Raw genomic sequence first — 26,717 nt, 5'->3', positions numbered from 1 at the left:
CGGATATAATAAAAAAAATATAATTTATACATCTAAAAGAGGTTATTGTGCCTAATAAGACCCTATTCTCTTACCAATGATCAAAATTCATTCAAATTATTCTTAAAATTTCACTAAAAACCAGCTTTCGGCTGGTTAACATTAAGTGATTTAATAGTTTATTTTGAAGTTTATTTATGAGTTTTTGGTATTTCACTTTAAGTTTTCCAAATTTTATGAAATCTGCTTATGAATCTAACACTTTTTGAGTTGAATTTGGCTGTTATTTGATGAAAAGCCATTTAGAATTAGATTGATGCTGCTGTTAAAACTATTCCTTATTCTAAGGTTTGTGAGATCATTAAGAAGTAAACCCAGGCAAGAAATGCTAAATAATTTCTTCCATCAAAAACTAGTTCAACTTCGGCCCCAAAAGTTCAAGATGATAGGACTCACTCCCTCACTTAAGTTTCACTGCATTCTTCCAAGTTGGAGCTTCAAGCTGCTCGAATACCAGAGAGTAATTATGCCGTCGAATAATCATGACGAGGATGAATGTATTGGCAGCCAGAAACACCATGCTTGCAACCCAGAGATTTAAGACGACGGTCTTGCCCTGACATTCGAGCAAATAACCCCCCAGCAACCAGTGAGTTTGAGCCCCCCAGTCCACACAAGAATGCAATTTCAGCCTTCCCACTTGAGATTCATTTTGCTCCATGGCAATATCAGAGGCAGCAAGCAAAAGAACCAAACAAAGTATTGTCCCGTTTATCACCTGTTAAAGAAAATAAATTCAGCAGGCGTGTCAAAATTACCAAAACATAAGCATGTGAATATAAAGAAGATATGATTCCAACATAAAGTAAAGATTGTATGTGATAGGATGGCTTACCACAGAGTGATATCCATAAATCCTTCAAGGCAAATGCATATCTTAAGGTTTCATAAGATTGCATTTATTTATTAACAAACCTTATTCTCTGAAAATTGCAGAAAAAGGCAAAATGGGAGGTCCAGAGCAAATCTGAAAATCAGAGCCATCTGTACAACGCAATGAGGCAGAAAGGAGATGAGCTTTTCCACCACTGAGAATTCACGTTCATATTGGAGATATATGTGATAAAAATAAATTGCAAAATTGTGTCTTGGATTAGTACGAGTAAGATGGTATAGTAGTGCCTCACATAAGAACTCCCATCTATACAAATAGAAGAAAAGTGCAGTACAATTAAGAGCAAACAGCACTTTTTATCTGTGTATTCATCAAATAATTAAGAGCAAATAAGTGCATAACTTAATAAATACTAGTTTGCTTTCTCCTTGAAAATTTCAATATTGCAGTTTCAGAACAAATAATTCAGCCCTATATTTTTCATTCCTATATTTTTTACTTTTATCAAACAACACTTCAAAGAGTTTGCCCCTGATGTAGATGTCTCAAACTTGCAAATATATTTTCCAAGCATCAAGAACCCATGGTTGAGACGTCAATATGAGGACATTATGCTTGTCAACATACTGAGAACTTTATAAAATTAAAACAGAAAAGCATAGCTACTCTATCTACTTTGGAAGTAAAAATATGGCAGTAGAAATATACCGTTAATAAGACAGATAATGATCCACAAAATCATAGCATGAACAATGGGCTTGCAGTTCCCATGAGTTCCAATGGTGAAGGTAAATGGATTGAAGAGCCATACCATTACAGAATACTTGCAAATATCCTCACGTACCTTTTGAAGCTTCAATATAGAATGGATAAAACAACCCACAAGCAAATCTGTTATGGAATGCACATTTAACTTTCTTTAGGCACATTTTTCAAATAGGCATGCACTCAAAAGAAACAAGAAAAAAAGAGAAAAGATCCCGAAGAGAATATTGTAGTAATTTTCATATGCATTAAAATTTTCAGCAAGGATAGACAATTTCAAATATAATTTCACTACATTAGGAAATTCAATTTTTACATCAAAGGTAATGAACTTTCCACACCTGAAACCGAGAATAGAAAATTCCCCCAAGAGTGATGAATGATTGAATTTGGCACGAGCAAATATGCCAGCAAAGAAAATACTGGTATGTTGTTCTCTTTTATGGCGACTGTCCAGAAGCTAGTAAGGAAGCAGCATCAGAAAAAAGAAATTAATCAACATCCATATATCTGACCTCCATATGAGAGTCTTGCCATTCCCCATAGATAATTAAAATGACATGTAAAAGGGCTGACAGTCCAAGCAAGGAACAAATATTTGTTCCAATCATTGCTGAAAGAGAAGAAAGACAAAGAGATAAAGCTTTTGAGTCATGTAACGTCTTTAGTTTCAAAATAGTTCACTTAATATAAAAAATAAAATATAATAAAATATAGTCCCATTCCAGTTTCAATGTGTTACATCGACTATATTATCATCAAGATTAAACAATTTTTGCAGAAATTTTCTGAATTTTCATTAATCAACGATGAAAACTTGTGAGATGAACAACCCAATTTATAGATAAATAATGAGATTCTAATTAGAATGAAAAAAACAAAAAAGAAAGTAAAAAAGCAAATTTTGATAAAATAGGAATCCCAAATTATCAAAACATAAATTAGAGTTAAACAATTCGACTTGAACTTTTCCCACATCGTCAAGTCATTTCACAAACACTGAAGCAATCAAATAACCAATAAGAGATGTCTAACAAAAAAATTTCTTCTTTTTTTCACTTTTTTAACAAAGAATATATATATATATATAAAACTATGATAAATCTGGACTCTTTACCGCGCATTGCATCTAGTATTGATTGTCAATTTGGGGTAAAATTAATTTCATATTTTTTTCCTAAACGTTTTAGCTAAGCAAAAGTTTCCCTTTATTTTTGCATTTGAAAACATGAGAAATAGAATCCAAATACTATATAGCACGTTCACTATAAAGCAATTAGATTCAGTCAATTATTCAACCCATAAACGCATAATAACAAAGAGCAATGACAGTTAAGTAGGTTTCACTCATGCTCTCTCAGCTGCACCATATTTATATCAGAAATTGAAACCTCTCGAGCCACAGCTTTCATAAGGCACAGGCAATTATTAGAGATATATAGAATAAAATAAATCTCACACTAATAAGCAAGCGAACAATCTAATTTCAGTGCTCATCACACATCACAAGCAAAACAAAATTAATTTGATAACATAATCGGAACAAATGTCACAAATCACGAACACAAAATTCAAAATTTTTTGAAATGAGTAATCTTACATAAACACAAGCAAAAGATATATAAATTATGCAATTAGTGACAGAAATTCAATTATACTGAAAAGCGGAGACAACTTACAAAGTTGAAGTTTTTCGGTAAACTTACTGAAGGTTTTTGGTTGACGCAGAGACTACAGGATACGGAGAATGGCAGACGACGGAGATGAAGATTAGTCGGTTAGTTGTTGTCTAGTTTGCTTGCATGCATTCTCTCCTGTGAACAAAGGGAAGAAACCATGGATTCTCTTTTTAACCCAAATTGCATTTCCCCCTCAGGTCTCTTAAACTACAATTTGCTCCCCACATTGGTGCGCCGTTTGATTTTTATTCTGGCTTTGAATAAAAAATTAATTTTAAATTCTATTTATACAATAGTAGTTAATTATTGATTACATTTTCGTAAATATAAATTAAATTTTTCGAGAACGAATAATCAGTATTTGGTGTAAAAGAAGTGAACAGATCAAACCATCTTTACTATAAAGTGTGGATCGAACCGAGAATAGGAATTAAAACAGATCTTACAACAAGCTTGGCCGCAGACGATCACAACAACTTACACGAAAAAACGAAGGCCAAATAACTAGTTCCCACCCAAGTTTAAGTGATATCGCCTAATGCACCAATGAGGTTTGAAAAACCTAAAATCCCACCCATTCGTTAAAAATCTCAGTTAGGATTAAGGATAAAATCGTCTTTTAACAAAAAAAACTAAAGTTTTATTATTGGCCAAATGACTATTTCCCACCAAAGTTTAAGTGTTATCGTAGAGATACACCTATGAGGTTTGAAAAACCTAAAATCTCACCAATTTGTTAAAAATCTCAGTTTGGGTTAAGGATAAAATCGTCTTTTAATAAAAAACTTAAGTTTTATTAATTTGGCCCCCTTCAGCTTTAAAATCTCACAATTCCCTCCCATCTAAAGTTTGAAAAATCAAAATTTTCCCCTTAGGGTTTGCAAACCATGGTTGGAGTTGCCGGAGATGGTCGTCTCCAGTGGCGTTGGCTCTCCCTCCCAGCGCAACTTTCCCTGTCAATCACTTTCCAGCCACCAGCGTAGGTATTTCCTCTGACGAAGATGAAATTGTCTTTGTCCCCGATGAAGACAATCCGACAAAGATGATTTCGTCTTCGTCGGAGGAAATAGCCTACACCGGTGGCTATAAAGTGATCAATAGGGAGGGATAGCCAATGTCACCGAAGACGGCCATCTCCGACAATTCCGACCATGGTTTACAAACCCTAAGGGGGAAATTTTGATTTTTCAAACTTCAAATAGGAGCTGAATTATGAGTTTTCAAGCTGAGGGGGGGGAATGTAACAAAACTTTAGATTTTTAAAATTTTTTATTAAATAACTGTAACATCCTTCCCCATAATTACTACTCTCTGAAGGAGAAATATTACGAATTAATATCTAGAGCGCCTATTTTTTTTTAAACTACTTTAAACTAAATTAATTACTAAAAGTGTTCAGAAATTATTCTAAGAAAACTGAAAATTTGGAAGCGAATAAAAGATATATATATCCCATATGAAAACTCATCTGAAAGTATCTGAAAACATAAAGTAATCATATATAATTGTACAACCATCTCAAAAAGGTCAAAAGTCAACAAGACATGCAACTGTATGCATGTAACATAAACCAGAGATAACATGCTCCAGCTAGATCTATCTTCTCTAACCTAACCCTGTCTCGCAGCTGCTACAATCACCTGTACTTGCAATCACGAAAGAAAAAGAAGTGAGAGATAAGAACATTCAGTAAGGGGAAAGAATTAAACAAACTATCTCCTTTCCTGTTCTAACTCACTTTCGAGATTGAATCTCACATTATAACCTCCATAAAGAATCGAGAGGATAATCTAGTTCATTCTTTACTATTTGGGTCATACTTTGTCCTATATAATGTCTATTTGATACTTTTTGGAAGCTGACTACAGAGATTTGACACTTTTTAAGCTCAAAATCTCTTTTTTTCTCTCACTACACTATTTCTGAATCTGAATTATGCTCTATTACGAATGAATCTTACTGTGAGTCTATGTCCTACTACAGACATGTCCTATTGCAAACGTGCCCTACTACGAGAGGTGTAGTGTAAAGTGCCCCCTCATAATTCATAACATGCATGCATGCGTTATATCTTACTAATCTTGTTTTTATCTAAAACTATCCATAATCCACCAGATCATACTCTTAGGACAACCCCTGAATCTTGAACCCCAAATTCTTTTTCTTTCTTTTCTTTTTCTTTTCTTTTTCTTTCCTTTCTCTCTTTTCTCCCTTTTTCTTTTTCTCCTCCTTTTCTTTCTTTCTTTCTTTCTAAAACTGTAAATCACTATTCATAGAATTGTTCACTTGATAAAGTAGTCTTTTTCTTCATACAATCTAACAGTCCAAATAGTTTCTAATTCATACAAACTATATACCATTAAAAAAGGATTCAAAAAACTTTCCAACAAGCTATAATAACACTCATGATTCATCAGATAAGATAGTCAAAACGTAGAATAAAATCAATGACAAAAAATTATATTCACTATTTATTTAGTAGGGCAGTCTTTTTGTTCATACAATTTAATAGTCCAAAAGGTATCTAATTCATACAAGTTATATATCATAGAAAAGAAAATTCAAATAGCTTTCTAACAAGCTGTAATAACACTCATGATTCATTATATAAGGTAGTCAAAATGTGAGATGAAATCAATGGTAAAAAACTGTATTAACTATTTATTTGGTAAGACAATTTTTTTGTTCATGCAATTTAACAGTCCAAATGGTCTCTAATTCACACATGCTATATATCATTGAAAAGAGGATTCAAAAAGCTTTCTAACAAGCTAAATATCACTCATGATTCATTAGATAAGATAGTCAAAACATAGGATGAAATCAATGGAAAAAAATTATATTCACTGTTTATTTAGTAAGACAGTGTGATACCCTTATGCGAATCCCACATCGACAAAGCACGGGAGAGATGTTGGGTCTGTCTATGGATCCCACATTGGTTAGTGGTGGGAAAATTTGATTGGTTAAATAGCCTGTGAGCTCTTTAACTGTTAAGACGCGTTTTTGGTTGCAAAACCCAATAGCAAAACCATGATGGACTGTGTGTCCAAAGTGGACAATATCTTGACAGTGGGCCGAGTTATTGGACCAGAGATATTACAGACAGTCTTTTTGTTTATACAATTTAACAGTCAAACGGTCTCTAATTCGTACAAGCTATATATCAATGAAAAGATAATTCAAAGAGATTTTCAACAAGCTAAATAGCACTCATGATTCATTAGATAAGATGGTCAAAACGTGGGATGAAATCAATGACAAAAAACTGTATTCACTATTTATTTAGTAAGACAGTTTTTTTGTTTATACAATTTAACAGTCTAAACGGTCTTTAATTCATACAATCTATATATCAATGAAAAGAGGATTCAAAGAGTTTTCTAACATACTATAATAGCACTCATGATTCATTAAATAAAGCAGTCAAAACATGAGATGAAATTAATGGCAAAAAATTATATTCACTGTTTAATTGGTAAGGTAGTCTTTTTGTTCATGCAATTTAACAGTCCAAATGGTCTCTAATTCATATAAGCTATATATCATTGAAAAGAGGATTCAAAGAGATTTCCAACAAGTTATAATAGCATTCACGATTCATCAGATAAGACAGTCAAAAAGTGGGACGAAATTAGTGGTAAAATGATAAATATCATCCAACTCTTTGCCATAAACAAACTAATACATATAGATACCCCAAATGACAAAACAACATTTCTCAACTTCAAAATCATCATTTATAACATAAAGTCAATGAACCAAAAGCATAAAATATGAAATATACCAAGGATAATACCCTTTACTTTGTTTTAGGGCTGGATTCGAGCCGAGCCGAGCTCGGCTCGCAGCCAGCTCGGGCTCGACTCAATTTATTTATAGCCGGCTCGAGTTTGGCTTGAGCTCGACTCGAGCCAGACTCGGCTCAGCTCAAGTTTGGCTCCTTTTCAGCTCGGCTCGTTTACGGCTCGATTCGACTCGTTTTTCATATCAAAACGATATCGTTTTGTATATATATATAGATCAAAATGATGTCGTTTTGTATAAAAAAATTTAAAAAAATCTATCGAGCCAACCCGAGCCAGCTCGAGCTCGGCTCAAGCTTGATCGAGCCAAGTAGAGCTCGGCTCGTTTTGGGCTCGAACCGAGCCAAGCCGAGCTCGACTCGAGTCCAGCCTTACCTTGTTTCAAGTCAGTCTTTGCAAGTTTGCTTCCTCCTTTTTGTCTTGCTTCTTTTATCACCAAAACCACCTTAAATCAACACCAAAACACACTAACATATTCATATAACATGCATCCAATATATCTAAACATAGGTAAAGAGAAAGGAAGGAGATCTTTTGGTTATCAAGGCTTCCAAAGTGCTTTTTTATTTTCTTTTCTTATTTTGTCTTCTAAAACCCCTTCAATTCCTTCTTTTATCTTCATAAAACGAAAGAAAATAGCATGAAGAAGGCTAGCTGTTGGAATGGATGAGAGAAGATGATGGAAAAAAGCTTGAAGTTTTCTTTTTGTCTTTTCTCTTTTTATATATATCTATACCTTATAATATGGATTATATATATATATAAACACACACGTATATGTGAATATATATATTTAAAACTGGAAATATCTTGAAACAAGGTCAAAAGACATATATGCCTTTAGACCGTACCTGAGAGTATTACAATAACTATTTTACATTTAATTATAACTGTGATTTTTAATGAATGAGTGAGATTTTAAGTTTTTCAAACCTTATTGGTATAACTTTGAGATAACACTTAAACTCGGGGATGAAATAGTCCATTGGCCTTTATTTTTTGGCCCTCCTTAGCTTGAAAATATTATAATTTTCTCATACCTGAAGTTAGAAAAATCAAAATTTCTCCCTTAAGGTTTACAAATAATGGTCGGAGTAGTCGAAGATGGTCGTCTCTGGTGGCGATGGTCGTCTCTGGTGGCGTTGGCTCTCCCTCCCAACTCAACTTTTTCTATTGATCACTTTCCAGTCATCGACATAGGCTATTTCCTCCAATGAAGACGAAATTGTCTTTGTCTCTAACGAAGACAATTTCATCTTTGTCGAAGGAAATACCCTACGTTGGTGATTGTGAAGTGATCCACAAGGAGAGTTGAGCTAAGAGGGAGAGCCAACGTCACCGGAGAATACCATCTTCGGTGACTCCGACCATGATTTGCAAACCTTAAAGGAGAAATTTTGATTTTTTAAATTTCAGGTGAGAGCTAAATTATGAGTTTTCAAGCCGAGGGGGAGGGAAAATATAATAAAACTTTAAATTTTTAAAATTTTTTATTAAAAAACTATTTTACTTCTAACCATAACTATAATTTTTAATAAAGAGATGAAATTTTGAGTTTTTAAGTCTTTATTAGTGTGATTTTAATATAATACATAAACTCAGGCTTGAAATAGTCCTTTGGCCAAAAACAGCGGAAGATGTCAATCAACAAGCGACACAAACAAAGTAGGCCCCATGTCTACATGAGGTTAACCCTCCCAATTACCTGCCGTGACGGCGACAGGGGAATCTCGTAACGGAGAATTTTTTGGCGGTAAAATAACCTATGCAGATGACGTGTCAAAGTTCCATTGGCTTGCCATGTATGTATGACCATCGTTTCGTACCATGGCCATGTTTTTTCCCGCGCTTAGTCCCACTGACAAGATTTCCCAAAAAGACTAAAAGAGAACCGTACTTGATAGTTTGAGAGAGAAAAACAAAATAGAGGGACTAGGGTTGGTTTACAGAATCCCCAACGGAGCCGACGAAATGCCGCTGTTTTTGCTTAATTGCAATTAGGGTTTATGTTTGTTGAACTCCAGATCGAAAGAATATCCAAGATCTGTAATTTAAGGGTTGGCTTCTTATTTTTAAAATGTAATTTCTGCTGTGACCGTATGAATTGTTAACATTTTACTCTGAAATGTATTGTTGTTATCTTCAAGATGAAAACTTGAAAGTTTTAGGTCTTTGTAAGTCAGTACAATTGTTTTCTTCAAGTTTAATTATCTTGAAATATTTTCGATGTGATATGGAGTTTTAGCTTAAAGATTGTTAATTTGGTAGAGTGTAGAAGCTTCTAAAGCTGGTTCTATTTATTTGAAATGTGTTTAATTTGGAAATGAATGTTTATATTCTGTTTGAAACGAACAGGTTGAACTCAGATCTGTTAGGGCTTTAGATGAGTCAAGCTTCTCCAAAGAATATGGAAGAGGAAAAGCCCTCGGCTCCATCATTAAACAATTCTGAAACTAATACAGGGGATTATGATGCCACAGAAGCTCGATTAATTGATCTATGCAAGGTCTTTTATTTATTATTTTTCTATGATTTTTTAGTTTTTATTTTCCTCTCTTACTTTAAATAGCATATTACTGTTTGCGTTCTTGGATTTTCTTTATGTTATTTAATTTTCTTTTTATTTGCTACTATGGTTCCTTGACCTAAAAATGGGATATGACTGCAGAATATTATATCATTGGATGAGAGCACTTACATTCAAACTGTGAAGCTATTCAAAGATACGAGACACCTTTTGTCAGCAAACATATCTGGCATTGGCAATGGAACGGTACTTTCTTATGTCAAGAGTAAGGTAAAATTGAAATTCTTTTTTTCCTATTGCCTAACCAAATTGTGCTTCACTTATAATAGCCAGAAGAAGCAGAGCGGTTTTGGTTTGCTTTTGTATTATATTCAGTTAAAAGGTTGAGTGAAAAGAATGGAGACAGTCCACCGCAGGGATTCAATGAAAATGAGTTTAATCTATGCCAGATATTGAGAGTTGCAAAGTTGAAGTATGTCACTCTTAATCCATGAGTTTTGATTTGGTTCTTTTCTCTGTTGTATGTAGAAGTTGCTGCTCTAATTTTTTTTCTTTTTGGGGGTTGACAGCTTTGTGGATTTTTTTAAAGAGTTGCCTCAGTTTGTTGTTAAGGCTGGTCCGATGTTAAGTAATATGTATGGGGCAGACTGGGAGAATAGACTTGAGGTATTGGCCCAACATTGACGTGTACTGTATATCCTTGGAAGGGTTTTATGTTTCACAATTGTTGTTTAATAATTTGTTTGAGTGTTTACCCATAGTTGTAGTCCATTTTTCTCTTACCAGACGAAAGAGTTGCAAGCCAATTTTGTGCATCTAAGTCTTTTAAGCAAGTGGGTGTCCTTTCCTTAATATCTTAATGATTTCTGTTAATGTAGCAATACTTATATAGTACTGCTTGAAGTTCAGGCATTATATCTTGATTCTATGTTACTAGGTACTACAAACGTACATACAGAGAATTCTTCTTGCCAAGTGATGCAAACGGTGATAAGCTTTCAGCTGTTGCCAGTGCCGGTGGCCATGTTTCAGACTACCATCGTTTTGGATGGTTACTGTTTCTGGCACTCCGTGTACATGCATTCAGCCGGTTCAAAGATCTTGTGACTTGCACAAATGGATTGATCTCCATAATGGTCAGTTGCATTCCTCTATCTAAAGTTCATTAGCTAAGGATAGTAGGATTATAGTCCCAAGCATGGCATTTTCACTCTCTTTCACTCCATTTTGCTTTACCAAATTTCTTTTTTTGATATGAAACACATCTATATTAAGAAAAGAGAATAAAGATATAAAGGTGGACCAGATGTCCACTGCAAGATTTTTAAAATTAATGCACATGATATATATATATAAGAAGCCTAAAACTTTTTAGATATTTTTCATTATATGATGTGCATTCAACAAATTCATCATGTTCTAGTCTATATATTTTTTCCATCAAGTCTTTGTAAATGATTGCCTATCAGTCTAATATGTAACATCTTCTAACTATATAATAAAATCTATGACAGGCTGTTTTGATCCTACATGTTCCTGTTCGCTTCCGAAATTTTGATATCCATGATTCCTCACACTTTGGTAATTTCTTGCTGTTTCGCCAGTTAGGAGAGTTTCTTTCTTTCTTCAGGGAGGAAGATGTTGCATGATTTAAATGTTTTTTTTAGTGTTTGATCTCCATCTTGTTTTTTTAAAAGAATTGCTAGGTAAGAAGAGCCTTGGCTTTTGTTATTGATTCTAATTTATCTCATATTTGCTACAGTTAAGAAAGGCAACAAAGGCATTGACTTGATTGCATCACTTTGCAACATTTATGACACCTCAGAAGATGATTTGAAAAAAACAATGGAAAAGACCAATAGTTTAATATCAGATATATTGAAGAAAGAGCCTCATTTGGCATGTGAATGTAAAAGTGAAAACTTGGAGAATATTGAACCTGGTTGGTTTTATAAGTTCCCTATCTATTTTGATCCTGCTAATTTGTGTTCACATACTGATGATGTGAAAAGTTGAAACTCATGCAGATGGTTTGATATATTTTGAGAATCTGATGGACGAATCATCTCTATCAACCAGTCTGAAAATTTTAGAGCAAGATTATAATGATGCTACACGTAATAAGGGTGAGCTGGATGAGAGAATGTTTATTAATGAGGACAGTATACTTGGTTCAGGAAGCTTGTCTGGAGGTGCCATAAATATAACTGGTACCAAGGTATGTTCAAATTGAATGACTTTTAAACCTATGAGCTTCATTTTAATTTTACTCTTTATAGTTCACAGTTCTCTGTGGGAAGTATTTGATCTTGTAGTGTCCTTGATTCTGTATCGTGTAGAGAAAATTTGATTCAATGGCGTCTCCAGTGAAGTCGGTTACAAGTCCACTGTCTCCTCATCACTCTTCAGCATTGCATGCAAATGGTATATCTGGTGGTTCAAAGATGGCAGCCACACCTGTGAGCACAGCAATGACTACTGCCAAGTGGCTTAGAACTATTATTTGTTCACTTCCATCAAGACCATCGGCAGAGTTGGAGCGATTCTTGAGATCATGTGATAAGGATGTAACCAGTGATGTGACACGCAGGGCACAGATAATTTTGGAAGCTGTATTTCCAAGCAGTAGTTTAGGAGAGCGCTGTGGAACTGGGAACCTACAAAGTACAAAATTGATGGACAATATATGGGCAGAGCAACGAAGACTGGAAGCCCTCAAGTTATATTATAGGGTTTTAGAAGCATTGTGTACAGCTGAAGCCCAAGTTTTGCATGCCACAAATTTGACCTCTCTATTGACTAATGAGAGGTTCCATAGATGTATGCTTGCCTGTTCTGCTGAACTGGTTCTGGCCACACATAAGACTGTCACAATGTTGTTTCCTGCAGTTCTAGAGAGAACTGGCATCACTGCATTTGACCTTAGCAAGGTGATAGAAAGTTTTATTAGACATGAGGAGTCTCTCCCGAGAGAATTGAGGCGGCATTTGAATTCCATGGAGGAGCGACTTTTGGAGAGTATGGTTTGGGAAAAGGGCTCATCAATGTATAATTCTCTGACGGTTGCTAGACCGGCTCTGTCTGCAGAGATAAATCGTCTTGGATTGCTGGCAGATCCAATGCCGTCTCTAGATGCAATTGCCATGCACATTAATTTTTCTTCTGGAGGATTGCCTCCTGTGCCTTCTTTGCAGAAACATGAGTTGTCACCAGGTATTTTTTCTGTTTTTCGAATTTGTTTTATCCATAAACTGAACTTTGTAATATTTCTTGGATTTACATAAGCTATTATAAGCAACAGATCACTCAAAAGATGTGGAAAAGCTTATGACTAGTACTTGTAGATCAGTTTCTTTGATGCCTGCTTTTCATTTCCTCTATCTTGTACTTTTTTATAAATAAATTTTATAGTTATTGTTGTACCAATCTAACAAACATATCATTCTTGTCATCTAATTTTTTTTAGGTCAAGATGGTGATATTAGGTCCCCAAAGAGACCATGTACAGACTACCGGAGTGTGTTAGTGGAACGGAATACCTTTACATCACCAGTGAAGGATCGCTTGCTGGTGCTCAATAACCTTAAATCTAAGTTTCTGCCACCTCCTTTACAATCTGCCTTTGCCAGGTAATATCTGATGTAGTTTCAGGCTTTAGGAAGTCACAAATCTTATTTACTTGTTCCATATTACTGCTTCTTTCTATAATTAGGAGTTTGCATTTGGTTATTTGTATTCAGCCCAAGTCGGCCAAACCCAGGAGGTAAAGGAGAAACTTGTGCCGAAACTGGGATTAATATCTTTTTCACTAAGGTATAATGTTCAATTCATAGCGTATGTTCAGGAGTCTGTTTGAATTGTCCAGAGATATTTTTTTTGCTAAATTCATTTATTCATCTTTTATATGATTTGTTTTGCTGCCGTTTATATAGGTGGTGGTGGGTGAGGCTTGGGATTGGTTGCCCTGGAAGGGCTTTGAGACAATTTTAAGTCTTAATATAGATTTTCCTTACATGTGACATTTCTAGATACTCCCAGCCGTTTCATCAATAATTGAGGATGTTGGGTCCTGTTGAAAATAATTTCCCTGCACTACAAATCTCATCCCTTTTATATTGTGAGCTAAAATCATGTCGAACTTACAGCATAGCTTGAATTAGCAGAAAAACGAAAGAAATACTACTTTCTTTTTTCCCACGTTTTGCTTAATGTTCATAAGGTAGTTCAGTCTCAAATCCTTCTTTAAGAAGTAATTAGAAAAATCAATGTACAGTTTGGGGCATGGTTGCACATTGGAATTTACTTGTGATTCAATCATGTGTTTTGTTTCTGTGAGAGAATGTGCTCCCTTGTTCAACTTAGCTCTTTTCAGCACTTATATCTTGTATACTTTGTGTGCTATGTAGATTAATAAGCTGGCTGCTGTTAGAATCAATGGTATGGTGGAGAGGCTACAATTGTCTCAGATAAGGGAGAGCATATACTGTCTTTTCCAGCAAATTCTTAATCAACAGACATCTCTCTTCTTTAATCGCCATATTGACCAGATTATCCTCTGCTGTTTCTATGGAGTTGCTAAGGTTAATGATTCATGGAACTATATGGCATGTTTTTAATTTCTATTTTGAAAATTGTTTTAACTTAATTTGATCCTAATCATTCACTGATGTGCAGATTTCTCAACTGCCCCTGACCTTCAAGGAAATCATTTACAACTATAGGAAACAACCACAAAGTAAACCACAAGTTTTTCGCAGTGTGTTTATTGATTGTTCATATGCACGCCAAAGTGGGGTGTGTTAGTAAATCTTTTCTCTCCTGGTAGTGTTTTTTATTTTTTTGAAAAAAAACAAGGAATCTAACCTTTGGAGTGGTCTAAAAACAGAGAACTGAGCCAGATCATGTTGATGTTATAACATTTTACAACAAAATATTTGTTCCTGCCGTAAAGCCTCTGCTGGTGGAACTTGGACCTGCCGGTGCAAAGACAAGAACTAACCAGGCTTCTGAAGTGAACCATAATAATGACGGTATAATATTATTTTGAACTCATTTTACGTTCTTAAGGAATTTATTTCTCCTTGTGGCATTGTAATCTGAATTTTTTTTTTTTTTTCCGTATCCAATTAGGTCCATGCCCTGGATCACCTAAAATATCTCCTTTTCCAACCCTTCCTGATATGTCGCCTGAGAAAGTATCTGCAGTACACAATGTATATGTTTCTCCGTTAAGAACATCAAAGGTAGTTTGTTTTGTTCATTTCAATTGTTTTCTTACAATTAATGGCAAATGTAATAATGGTTTGAGTTTCATGTATACAGAAGGATGCTCTTATCTCACATAGCTCGAAAAGCTATTATGCTTGTGTTGGAGAAAGTACTCGTGCTTACCAGAGCCCTTCAAAAGATTTAAGTGACATCAATAACCGCTTGAATGGGTAATTTAATTCTTTTCTTCTTGATATAGTTTTGAAATTATAGGTGTTATCTCGATCATTCATTCTCCATTAATGATGGCTTTGTTGGACACAGGAGCAAGCGAAAGATGAGAGGCACACTTAACTTCGACGAGGATGTTGGGTTGGTTAGCGATTCTATGGTGGCTAACAGCCTCAGCCCTGATTCGTGAATTAGTGTTGACATACTGACATGACATGTTTGTATATTCCAGTCTCTTGATTCGTTCTAGTTAATTCATACTCGAAAGATTGTCTGATGTCATGAGCGGTGAGTTATTGTAGAAAAGCCGCCATCATCCCTATTTTGCCCACAATGAGATGTTAAACAGAGTAAGAGGACAAGCAACTAATCATATGATAATTCATAATATGGATGCTCAACCATAGCCACCACACAAACGTCACAGCGATCTCTAGATTATTTAACTACCTAACTCAAAGCAACACAATGATCAAGTGAATCAAGAAAAAAATAAAAGATGATTAAATAGCCACACAATTCCAATAAAAAAGGGAGAATCCCATGTCCTCATCGCTCTCCTCCTTCTCTTCCTTCTCCTCAGCCGCAGGAGCCTCAGCAGCAGCAGCACCACCGGCTGCAGGGGCTGTGCCAGCAGATCCACCATCTCCAATGAAAGCTCCACCACCAACAGCGCCAACAATCACCTGCACCCAAGATAAATAAAGACAGATTTATAAGTTATATTCACAAAAATAAAGACTTTGCTTTGTCCTATTCAATCATTCATCAAGTTAGAAGACCTGGAAAACGGCAGAAGTGGGAGTGATGAAAGAGAAAGAGGACTGAACTCCACCGGATGAATCGACAGCGAGACAAGTTTGGACCAACTTTCTCTGCAACTCATGTGGACCCAGCAGAGGCTCCTAGGTCGCCGGAAAACTGCTTCCCGGACCACTCGCCGCCGCTATTTCTGAAGACGTAAGTGAAGACTCCCATGGCTGCGGCTGCTGCCTGATTTGATTTTTCAAATGCAGAGAGCTCAGCCTTTAGTTTCGAGGGAAATAACTCGCGTGTGCGAGAAGATTATTTATATATTTGATGGAAGCGAAACCCTATGGCAATTCGAAATGTCACAAATGCATGAAACAATCTGCCAGGTTCCCTCTTTTGTTTTTTTTTAATTACGCAAAAAATAGCATTTTATTAATACCAAGAATATAAAAATTGTAAACATGCTAACTTAGCTCCTAACATATAATTCTCACTAAGTGAGAATTATTTCACAAAATCAATAAAATTATGTAAAATTATTTTAAATACATAAATAAATATATATTTTATAAATATCATATGATTAATTGATTTTAAATTAAAAATAAAATAATATCTAATTATATAATAACATACATAAATATATACATAAGTAAATGCAAATAGTATTCTCTTCATAAAATATATAATTTTTCTTAAAACTCCAATAATTAAATGAATCACTAAACTCTATTATATATATTCATGCATGATAGGAGATTTTTATGCATAAATAAATTTCTAGACACAGCCAACAACTTTGCATTACAAGAAGCCCCCTAAATCATGGGTAAGACCTCCATGACCAGGCAAATTAAAATTTATCATTATATAATTTATATTTCAAAATTCAGTTTTTTTCACTGGTTAAATAATTGTAAAAAAATTAGTAACAATTTTTTTTTTTCTCGGAAAAAAGGTTATGCTTCAAAAAACTGTAATGAATCACAAGATTAATTATTATTATCACAACAAACCCTAAACCCCCAATTTCATCTATTGACTCTCTTCCTGATCAAGATCCAACAACTGAAACTGCCTGCTGGATAACACTCCCACCACTGGGCAACATACTTACAGTGAAAATAGAAGAAACATTACCCCAATTTCACCCATTGCATTCAACAAGATCCAAGAACAGAAACGGCTGTGCAACATTACTAGCATTCGGCATGATAAATAACCTTTCCAAACTAAATAAACGAAATAATTAAAAAAAGAAATGAGCAAATTGGGTGCATGTGCAAGCCACTCCATTAAATTTCCATTAGAAATGCATAGGAATGCAGAAGTCCCTTCACTCACATGATTATTTAATAAGATAAATTTAGCATGTCTGAGCATGTAAAAAGTATCATCATCCTAACTACCCAATTCCTTACATTCCCAATTCAGTTACCTTTGTCAACAAGAAGTCAGCTTTACAGGTTGAACCTCCCTTAGGAAAACTACCTGAATCCTTCACCTTCTGCAATTCATCAGCTATTAATATGTGTTTTTTTTCCTATGAAGCCTAAACCTCAACACTATATGGCTAAGGCATATAAATATATGCTTCATTTAGGAGACAGCAAACCACTTCCTTTTTTTTAAATTTTTTTTACATAAGGCATCTCATAAAAGTTTAAGATGTCATCAAGAAGATGGATGGAGAACTCACTCCTTGATTCCTTCTGTAGTTCAAGTCATGGGGTAGCCCATTCGAAGTAATGGCAGCGGGCACCTCTTGTAACAGTCCAGTTCCCACAACCAAAGAAGACACTGCCTTGTTTCGGTCCAGGCTTCCGAACAATCCCCTTGCTGCTCTTCACCCCACAGAAACAATAAGGATGATACTGGAAATGGGGAACATGTGGGTCCTTTGGTTTGTGTAGATGGTGAGGGGAAAAAGGCATGCGTTCTGGGAATTGATTACATGCCAGTGAAACATCTGTTGCCTGCCACATCAAGGAGTTTGTGATGGAGAATTTGAAACCCCTGCGCATGAGGAGTGCAAGTAAATGAGCAGTGTTTTTGGCATCGTCCAGGCCACAATGAGCACGGCCTTGCCATGCCAGGCCCGCCATCTCGACTGCCTCCTTTAAATTACATCTCACACCACCAAAAACCTCACAAAATGGAACTTTTAAGTTGATCCATCTAAGAAAGGATAAAACAACAAAACTGTATTATGATTATATTCCACAACAAAAGTAATCAAAGATTTTTTTATCTAAATCATTGGAAAGGAAAACTATTCATAGAATCAAAAAGAAATTGCAAGTTGTTTTTTGTAAATATAAAATCATTTACCTATTAAAATAAGGAGGCTTTCGGATCTTCTTGAATCGGCACTCAGACTCCAACATTACACGGCAATCCCAGTTTGACCATGTCACCACAGCGAAGTTGGTGTGCTTTATACCCTTATTTTCAAGCCATTTATCATGCCTAAGCAGAGCCTCACTTAAAGTAACACCTCTATCAACCTGGAAGCACATAATACATTTAAATTCACAAGCAATAATACATGGATGATTTAAAAAAAAGGAATTGACAAACCACAGGCAGCACAAATGGAGAGAAATTATAAGCATACAAACAGCAGCTCATTTAGCACTTCTTGCTTTACACAATATGTTAAGTTAGTGTGCTTTATTAATTTGCTCACTCAAAATTTTGACAACTACAATCCAAGGATATGACCCTAATAATCTGTTTTAGGGAGCATAGAATGATTCCTTCAGCATTATTAGGAGTTAACTAGCCTAAAAAAATGTGCTATTTGTCTCTACCCAAGATCTGAACATTGCAATTCCATTTTTGCATTAATTGAAAAATTTATATTTCTTTATTTGTCATAATAATTCCGCTGCAACTAGAGAGAGATATCTTGAGCAAACAAAGCAATTACTTAAAGAAGTGGGTGTTTTATTTTCCCTCCTTTGAGATCAATTAAATATTAAATACACGTACAGTGATAAGAAAGTATTATGTACACTCTATCAGGGAGGTTTTTGACACTTTTGAAGGAAGGTTTTTATAATCTCAAGGGCTTATATTATAGTTTACAATAACAGTGTGCTAATAATTTTATAGGGGTATAAAAAAACTAAACCCCAAAGAAGATTACAAATGGTTTTGTGCATAATCAATAAAAAAAAAATCATCCTGGGATTTGTTTGTATTAATAACCCAAACTGACTGTGTCACAACATTGCACATCTAGTGGGACCTCGACGATATTACCCCTTTTCCCATGCATCCTACTAGTGTCTTTAGTTTTCTTCTCCCTCTCTTCTACGAGCAAAGAATGAGAACAACAATCACCGAGACATTGAACAATACAATGCTCTTCTATCAAGATGAGGAAGAACATAAGTATAAAAGTGAGGCTGAGGTGTGAGTAAAATAGATACTAGAGTCAGTAAACTCCAAGGTGGTTGTAAAGTTAGGTTTGTTAAAATAAGTTTAGTGATAGGCTCAAAGTCAAAGATTTAAGGACCTAAAATACAAATAGATACAAATTGATTGACTGTTAAAATAAATGAATATGTGTTACCTGTACAAAACTACAATAATAACCCTATACAATTGAAGTTAAAGAAATTAACCTAACAATAGAGATCTAAAACTAATTTTTAAACCATGAAGGCCTACAAGCATTTAAACCCAACAGCAGCAAACGATGAGATCTTTTTTATGACTGCCAAATCTTTTGCTAAGAATTTTCTTTCCCATGCCTCATACTAGCAACCAATTGAGATTTTGCTCACCCTCTCTTATGTTGTGTTAACCGACCAACACAAACTAATATGCCCCTGATAATTTGCTATAACCTGATGACTCAACCCTAGTGCTTATCATAATTACCTCAAATAAAACATAGTAATAAGTTCCTTTAACATTTCGTTACATTCAACATTATCAGCTTATCAATAAGTTCAGGTTCTTCCATTTTCTAATAGCCTTTTAATTCCCCACATGATTAACTTTTTCTTTTATTGGAATAAGGGTTTGGGTTCTCTCACAATATCTTAAAAGCATACGTCCATCTAGCCCTCATACCATCAAGGAAAGTTCATTTGTATATATATTTGAATCAATTCATCCACTTAGAAGGGCATTTACAAGAAAGATATACATAGTAACCTTGATAAATAACAAGAGCAGTTTTATTCCCACAGATACCTAATATTTACTGTACAAAAATTGGCAAAAATCAATCCCACTATATACTTGAGGAAAAATAACATCACAATGAAGACATCAAATATAAGGACAGGAGGGGGTGGGAAGGATAGCAAAATTTAAAGTTTCTGAATTGAGACGTGTCTTCTGAGAAGAAATGAATTGAGCTGATATTAATCCATATCAAGGACATTGATGCCCTAAGAAAAAATTCTTCATTTTGAAGGAACCAAGACTAAAGTTACCGAAGACATTGCTAATTTTTTAAATCCAATCAACATTAATATCACATTCAGCTAATAACAAAAGGAGTAGCTTGAACCAATGTAGAGGACAGTTCATCTAATTATATTCTTTTTCATGCAGACCTTTCATTCAATTATGTCACCCCAGCATATTTTCTTCAAGAGAAAAAAGGAGTTCACCCCATTGATAACCACTCAAACTAACCAGCATATCAGGTTTCCTTACTGCAGATAAGAATAATGAGGAAATCTGGACTAACCTGAATTTGCTGGATACCAGTCAGATCCTTGCAGAAATCACTCAAGAGCTGATTACAAGTTGGTCGCACATATGTTTGGAAACATGCTTCCAGCTGGCCAGTTACACTACTAACAATGACAGACGGAAACTCAATAATCTCCTGGGGATGGGGATTTTTCTCCTTGTCACAAGTAGCCTCAAAGTCTATGACCACAAAATACTGAAAATCTTGAACACGGAAATCATAGGGGTAAGCTGGAGTGAAAGTATTGTGCAGTGCATAATGAAATCGATTCTCCAAAGGAAGGGGGTAAAATTGGCTCTCAAAAGGATTCATTTGGCAGCGATGCACCTTTTGAGAGTCTGGATAGTAGGTGGACCATGAGCAAAAATCATGTTGGTAGGTGGGGTTGTTATAAAATTCATTAGAACATTCCAGAAACTCAGTACTTAATTGGCTAACAGATTCTCCCACATCCCCACCTTGATAAGCACTGATGTCATCTTTAAACTTGGGGAATCCTTCAACAGAATTCCCGTTATTATACTGCAGATTGCAAGAATTTCCCTTGCTCTGGAGGCCTTTTAAGGATGCCTCGATCCTTTGCATAGCTTCTGCAACAAATACATTATCACAATATAGAACTAAAAATTTTGATAATCAGAATCCATCATTAATCTTCTTGCACAATCAAAGTACAAACTAGCTACCAATCAAAGACCAATAAGACAAATCCAAAAAAAGAAAGGATTTTTATTAATAAAAATATTCATTGAATTCCAATAAATTAAAAGAAAACATTAAAAACCCAACAACCTTGGAAATGATTGAAACTGAGCAAGTACACAGTTATGTACATCTTTCCTTATCAAACAAGAAAAAGGAAAAAAAATGTTGAAGTATATCTGGTGACTATATGCCATGTTCCATTTGCATTTAGGAAGAGCAATGCAATGCTGACCAACAACATAATAACTATCGCCAACACTTGGTGACACTCAAAAGGGCCTTTGCCCCACTGCCACATGCCCAAAGCATAATTTTACAGAAAATACAGATGAAGACTTAAATTTGACTAATAATTTATCCGTATGATTATACAGTAAACACAATCTGCATCCCCTTCGTTTCATTTTTCTCTCTTTGGTCTTCAAGAACTTACCAAAAACTTTGAAATTTTATTTGTTCTAGAACAGCTGATAAATATTATAAGGTATTTTAAATTGTTGGAATATGGGTTCATATTTTTTTTTTAAATTTAAAGAAGTTTTGTCCACCATGAATTTGATACTGTGAAAGCAAAGTGAAGAAAATTCCATTCTGAATGTTGGGGGTGACCTTGCATAAAGGGAGGGAAGGAGATGGAAAAAATGAAGTTAGAAACTAATCCACCATTCAATGAAAGAGAAAGTACTTTAGATATAACAGAAACTGAGTTAAACACCTCCATAACACATCAATTCTGACAATTTAAGAAAAACGAACTAGTAAACTAAATGGGTATTCATGACAAACAAGCATCAGTGGACTAATGCTCCAAGGAAAATAACTAATGGCAACCAAATGCACAAGGAATCTCAGCAGCTTCAGTTTCATTGAACTAAAAATTAATTGACTGGCACAATAAAATGTTGTATCCGTATGCAGAAATAAGCATCCAGAGTCCACTATTCATGCAAACTAAAAAAAGAGATAACTAATAAAGCCCTAAAATGATCAATAAAGATCAAAAAGCCAAAGACAAGCAGCTGGCAGTGACAAGCAAAAGTTCACAGCACACATTATAGCCCCACAGTAGGACTTCACTCATTTCACAGCATACTGTGGAAGGTGAGAATTAAGTCTAAAAATTTGAGGCAGAAGTCAACCTAGGCATATAAAGGCCATAATTAATCAGCCAAACATGTATTTCAAGGACCAAAATTATCCCATTTAAAAGCCCTTCCAAAGGTAGATCTAAACGAAAAATTTACAGTCTAAATTGTTCAAAAGGAAGTTTCAGGTATTGATAAATAAATATAAGCCCTATCTTTTTTACCCCTTAAAACTGTTAAAACAAACTACTGCTAAATTGATATGATTACCAATTGAAATGAACTACAATGTTATCATAAAGTTCTGATAAAAATAATCAAATAACTCACTGCATAGATTTCACATATAAATTTAAAAAGATCAATGTAATTTTCACTACATAGGTACCCCATTTATAAATCTCACAAATATACATGAATCTGAAATATTTACTGACAGAAGCAAGATCAATCAATAAAAGCTGGCCAAACTCAACACAAGTTCAAATTTGCACCTGACATTTAGGTCTAACAAGGTTCATGCAAAATGAGGCATGAAGCAAAATCAGCACAAACAACAAAAAACACAATCAAATTGACAAAAACAGAAGCTATTTTATTGATAAAGAGGATTTACATGTGGATAAACCAATAATTCGAGGAGTCAAGGCCTCCCAATCAGCCAAAGGCTGCCCAAAACCCACAACAATTTTTTTCCATCCCCGTTTTACAATTCTAGCTCCCATTTATATATACTGCCCATAGATGTTTCATAACTACCCAATCCCATTTATTTCACCTAAATATTAGTCCTACCACCAACTAAGGGCAAACAGTGTTTAATTAGTCAAAATAAATACTAATGCATTTCCAAGAACCTAAAGGTACTACAATCACCTACAAAGAGTAAGAACCTTAACACTACAATGTTGGGGTTATTCTGGAGTTTACTTGATTCCTACCTGTACACAATTTGCATAGAGTATCCTGTGAACTATGTGAATCTAAAACGAAAATAAAAACTTGTTTTTGTGATTTCGAAAAGATTTGAACTGTATTATATTCAAAACATCTAAATTATATCCTTGGTTTTGAAAAATATTGGAAAATATTTTCCAATCAGCAAAGAAGTACACTTAAAGTTTGTGAGAAAGCTCTAATTACAGAAAAGATGATGAATTGTGTTTGGAATTCATTTTTGTTTTTAGTCAGAATTAAATTATAAATTTCTCTATTTCCTATCTTTCACTCTCTTTAGTTCCTATCTCTTTCTATTCTAAACACTATTTTAGGTATCATCTACCTACTCTCACTTTGCCTTTGGTTCACTTTTTATCCCAAACCCTATTTACAGACTCTTGACATAAAAAAAAAACCTGTTCCTTCAAGCAACATCAGTTTGTTGTGAACGTGAGTATCAATGGGAAGAACTTGTTTCATGTTGAAACTACAAAAACTAAGATTGGTGCAAATTATATACTTCATTAAGCAAGAAAACTCACTATCATTGAAATTGACGACAATTTGGGAAATGGCTAGGACTCAAAACCCATGGTTAAAAGATAAATTAATGCAGATGCAATATTCCGCAAATTCATTAGCTAAACTATAGGAAAAAATCTGTTTTGATGAAGTTAAGGACACTCTTACCCATTGCATGTTGAGAATAGAAAATTCTTTTGGGAATACATGGTTAGACCAAAAAAAGAAGGGATGCATATTACAAATATTTGGTTGAGCTTTTACAAAGAAAATAATCCGTTTTATCAGTTTAGTATAAGTTCAACCAAGTTATAACTGTATCTGATAAAACTATTGCCAATACCCATGAAATTCATGGGCATTGAAGGCGAAAAGCGCCAAAAGGCAATGAGAGGTTCTATTGCCTAAGTGAAAAAGGTGAAGTGAAGTCATCGCTTTTTTACCAAAGGCGATTAAAAAATTCCATTAATTTTTATTTTATTTTCATTAAATTTAAATTATTAGAAAATTGACCGACAATTGCATCAACAATTTAAGATTTGACAATAATTAGTTATCATACCTAGACTTCTCTGACAAACATCTATAAAGGATCAATGAATCTATCCGACGACCTTAAATCTCTCCCGCAACCTCTTTAACAACTCTAGAACTCGCCGACAACCTCTTGGCAACTTTAGAACTCATTGTTGACCTCTCAACAACCTTAAAACTTGTTAATGATCTCTTTGACAACCCTGAACCTCACTGGAGACTTTAAAAATTGTTAATAACCCTCATATCAGACTGAAAATTGTCCAAAACCTGCCTAAAAACCTGAAACTTTGCCAAAAACTGTCTATAATCTAGTTGTGGATAACCTAAGTGATAATAAAGCGAGCTTTTTCAATGCCTAAAGCTTCTCCCAAGGCACCGAAAAAGCGCTAAAAGCTATCGCTTTTGAACCAATGGTCGCCTTGAGTAAAGCATCGCTTAAGCAAGTTTGAGGCATGCCTTTGACAACTATGCCATGAATTATGTTTGACCACACACTTTGAAATTATTAAGAAGTTATCAATTACACCAGAGAAGCCACAATAATAATTCATGAAAAACAAAGTAAGAAAGATTATAAGGGAATTCTTATTATGAATCTTTCAAAATTCCATACCAATAACATTAAAATACCTTGAATTGAGTTGAAAAACGGTGGAAAATTCTATTGCACATTTGACTTCTTCGATGACATTGTTGTGCAAAAGTTTGAAGTTCCAATAGACCAGATAAGTATTGTATCTATTTCTAAATCTCTTAGAAATGTGACATCTCTCAACTTAAAGGAAATCATGCTATCTATTTTATTGAAATTTAAATAAAGCATTCATCTAGCATATTAGATGGCATTTCAAAAGAAGAAAGATAACAAAGGAACGGAGAGTGAAATGTTAACAAAGGAACAGAGTGCGAAAGGTTTCTAACATCCTATTTTCTTCATAGAATTATAGCTAAGTTTCTTCTTCTTCAATTTTTTTTTTTAAAACTATTTTCTGCAGGAAGTTCATGGATTTGGTCCACTTCTTGAATGTGTCTGAAGAAATTTTAGGTAGCTTCAAAACTTCAAAATGTTTTCCCCAACATATTTATAATAAAAAAATAAGCCTCTTATAGGGCTTAAATTATAAAAAGTCTATGCTCCCACTACAATATATATATATATATATAGCGCACATTTGAATCTCGTTAAAAACTCTACCAACCTTAAACTAATCAATTCACCCCTATTTCAACCTAATTAACTACAAACAATAACAAAACACATAAAAAGTTCCCTTTTTTCTCCAGTAACACATGATTAAACCTAAAATAATAATACCTAATAAAACATTGCAATCACACCTCCACAGAAAACGAAAACCCTTATGTCTTCCCACTAAAAAACACAAAAAAAAGGGGGAAAATCATCACCCTTAATAGAACTGAACCAGACCTCAAGAGATCACAAAAGCACAGAAGAATAAAAAACTTAGAAAAAAAAAAACAAACCTTTATTTTCAAGGGCCATCATGATCTTGTGCATAATTAAGATCCACCAGCAGGTACATCAGATCTTCCTCTTTGAAACCCACCTGCGAGGAATAAGAACACAAATAATTCAGTACTTTAAACAGAGAAAGGAAAATTAGAACCTAGAGAGAGTTTTGAGAGAGAAACCTTGTATGATTTCCAGAGAGAAGAGTAGGCTACGCAAATAAGGAGAGTGTTTTTATTACTATTTTTAATAATTATTTATATTTTTGCTAAAATACAAGAAAGATCTCCCAGGCCAGGCCACTCGCTTCAAAGAAGGAAACCCTTTCCTTTACACAATATTATTATTATTTTTTAATACTTACCAAAAAACGATTGTTTTTATTTAAATTAAATTACATTATACAATTTAATTCATACAATTTGACGTGAAACTTGTCAAATAATTATTTTTATTTTATTTTATTTAATTATATTTATTTTGTAAATATTAGTGAGAAAAATTCAAAATATGTTTTATTGTGAAAATATAAAACAATAATTTATAAAAATGTTTTAATGTATAAGAATAAATCAAGTAAATTTTTATAAAATTAAAGAGAAACATTTTTTGAAATTCTAATGATCTAAATAACCCAAAAAATAACTTTTCATTTAAAATTATACAAACACTTTTGAGGTAAAATAAAAGAAAAACCAAAAAATTTATATTTTGTTTATAAATTTATATATAAAATATTAATTTAGATTTACTTTTACAATTTTTTAGTGCAAGCATATCTAAAAGTGTTGCTCTTTCTTTACAAAATTCCAACATAATCTGCAGAATATTTCTAAAAATAAATAATGGGATAGCTAATGCAATTAATTACTCTTTTTTTCAATATGGAAGGTCG

The 26,717-nt window shown here is 34.1% G+C and overlaps 3 protein-coding genes and 1 pseudogene across 13 annotated transcripts; 1 reads left to right on the top strand and 3 right to left on the bottom strand.

The window, feature by feature from the left end:
- Positions 1–355: 355 nt before the first annotated feature.
- Positions 356–3,578, bottom strand: LOC123192468 (GPI mannosyltransferase 1-like). Of its 8 annotated transcripts, none has more exons than XM_044605033.1 (6): positions 3,319–3,566; positions 2,155–2,252; positions 1,981–2,088; positions 1,686–1,765; positions 955–1,023; positions 356–757 (listed from the first exon to the last, which is right to left on the bottom strand). In XM_044605033.1, exons 2-6 carry the CDS (start codon positions 2,174–2,176, stop codon positions 440–442), a joined length of 597 nt encoding a protein of 198 aa, XP_044460968.1. In that variant the 5' UTR covers positions 2,177–2,252; positions 3,319–3,566; the 3' UTR covers positions 356–439. The 8 variants fall into 8 exon arrangements, 3 of the variants coding, with proteins under 3 accessions (XP_044460968.1, XP_044460967.1, XP_044460969.1); XM_044605032.1 differs by having other exon boundaries at positions 3,346–3,566; XM_044605034.1 differs by having other exon boundaries at positions 1,719–1,765; positions 3,346–3,563.
- A 5,403-nt stretch (positions 3,579–8,981) lies between these two features.
- LOC123230279 (retinoblastoma-related protein-like) lies at positions 8,982–15,478 on the top strand. Of its 4 annotated transcripts, none has more exons than XM_044656422.1 (19): positions 8,982–9,181; positions 9,480–9,630; positions 9,793–9,897; positions 9,981–10,123; positions 10,221–10,317; positions 10,438–10,484; positions 10,589–10,787; positions 11,166–11,232; positions 11,414–11,593; positions 11,679–11,869; positions 11,991–12,864; positions 13,118–13,280; positions 13,392–13,464; positions 14,058–14,231; positions 14,326–14,445; positions 14,537–14,681; positions 14,782–14,894; positions 14,974–15,089; positions 15,184–15,478. In XM_044656422.1, the coding sequence occupies exons 2-19, from the start codon at positions 9,508–9,510 to the stop codon at positions 15,278–15,280; spliced, it is 3,027 nt and encodes a 1,008-aa protein (XP_044512357.1). In that variant the 5' UTR covers positions 8,982–9,181; positions 9,480–9,507; the 3' UTR covers positions 15,281–15,478. The 4 variants fall into 4 exon arrangements, with proteins under 4 accessions (XP_044512357.1, XP_044512358.1, XP_044512360.1 ...); XM_044656423.1 differs by having other exon boundaries at positions 8,982–9,203; XM_044656425.1 differs by lacking the exons at positions 8,982–9,181; positions 9,480–9,630; positions 9,793–9,897 and having other exon boundaries at positions 9,987–10,123; positions 10,419–10,484.
- On the bottom strand, positions 15,447–17,679 carry LOC123230281 (annotated as a pseudogene).
- On the bottom strand, positions 17,106–26,159 carry LOC123230280 (3'-5' exoribonuclease 1-like). Its single transcript, XM_044656426.1, has 5 exons — positions 26,005–26,159; positions 25,837–25,919; positions 20,558–21,153; positions 18,175–18,350; positions 17,106–18,021 (listed from the first exon to the last, which is right to left on the bottom strand). The coding sequence occupies exons 2-5, from the start codon at positions 25,868–25,870 to the stop codon at positions 17,568–17,570; spliced, it is 1,260 nt and encodes a 419-aa protein (XP_044512361.1). The 5' UTR covers positions 25,871–25,919; positions 26,005–26,159; the 3' UTR covers positions 17,106–17,567.
- Between the last annotated feature and the right edge of the window lie 558 nt (positions 26,160–26,717).

Source organism: Mangifera indica, chromosome 12 (genome assembly GCF_011075055.1).
Source record: "Mangifera indica cultivar Alphonso chromosome 12, CATAS_Mindica_2.1, whole genome shotgun sequence".
Taxonomy (NCBI): Eukaryota; Viridiplantae; Streptophyta; class Magnoliopsida; order Sapindales; family Anacardiaceae; genus Mangifera; species Mangifera indica.
The sequence above is the reverse complement of the archived record's forward strand: the minus strand, read 5'-3'. Positions and strand labels throughout refer to the sequence as shown.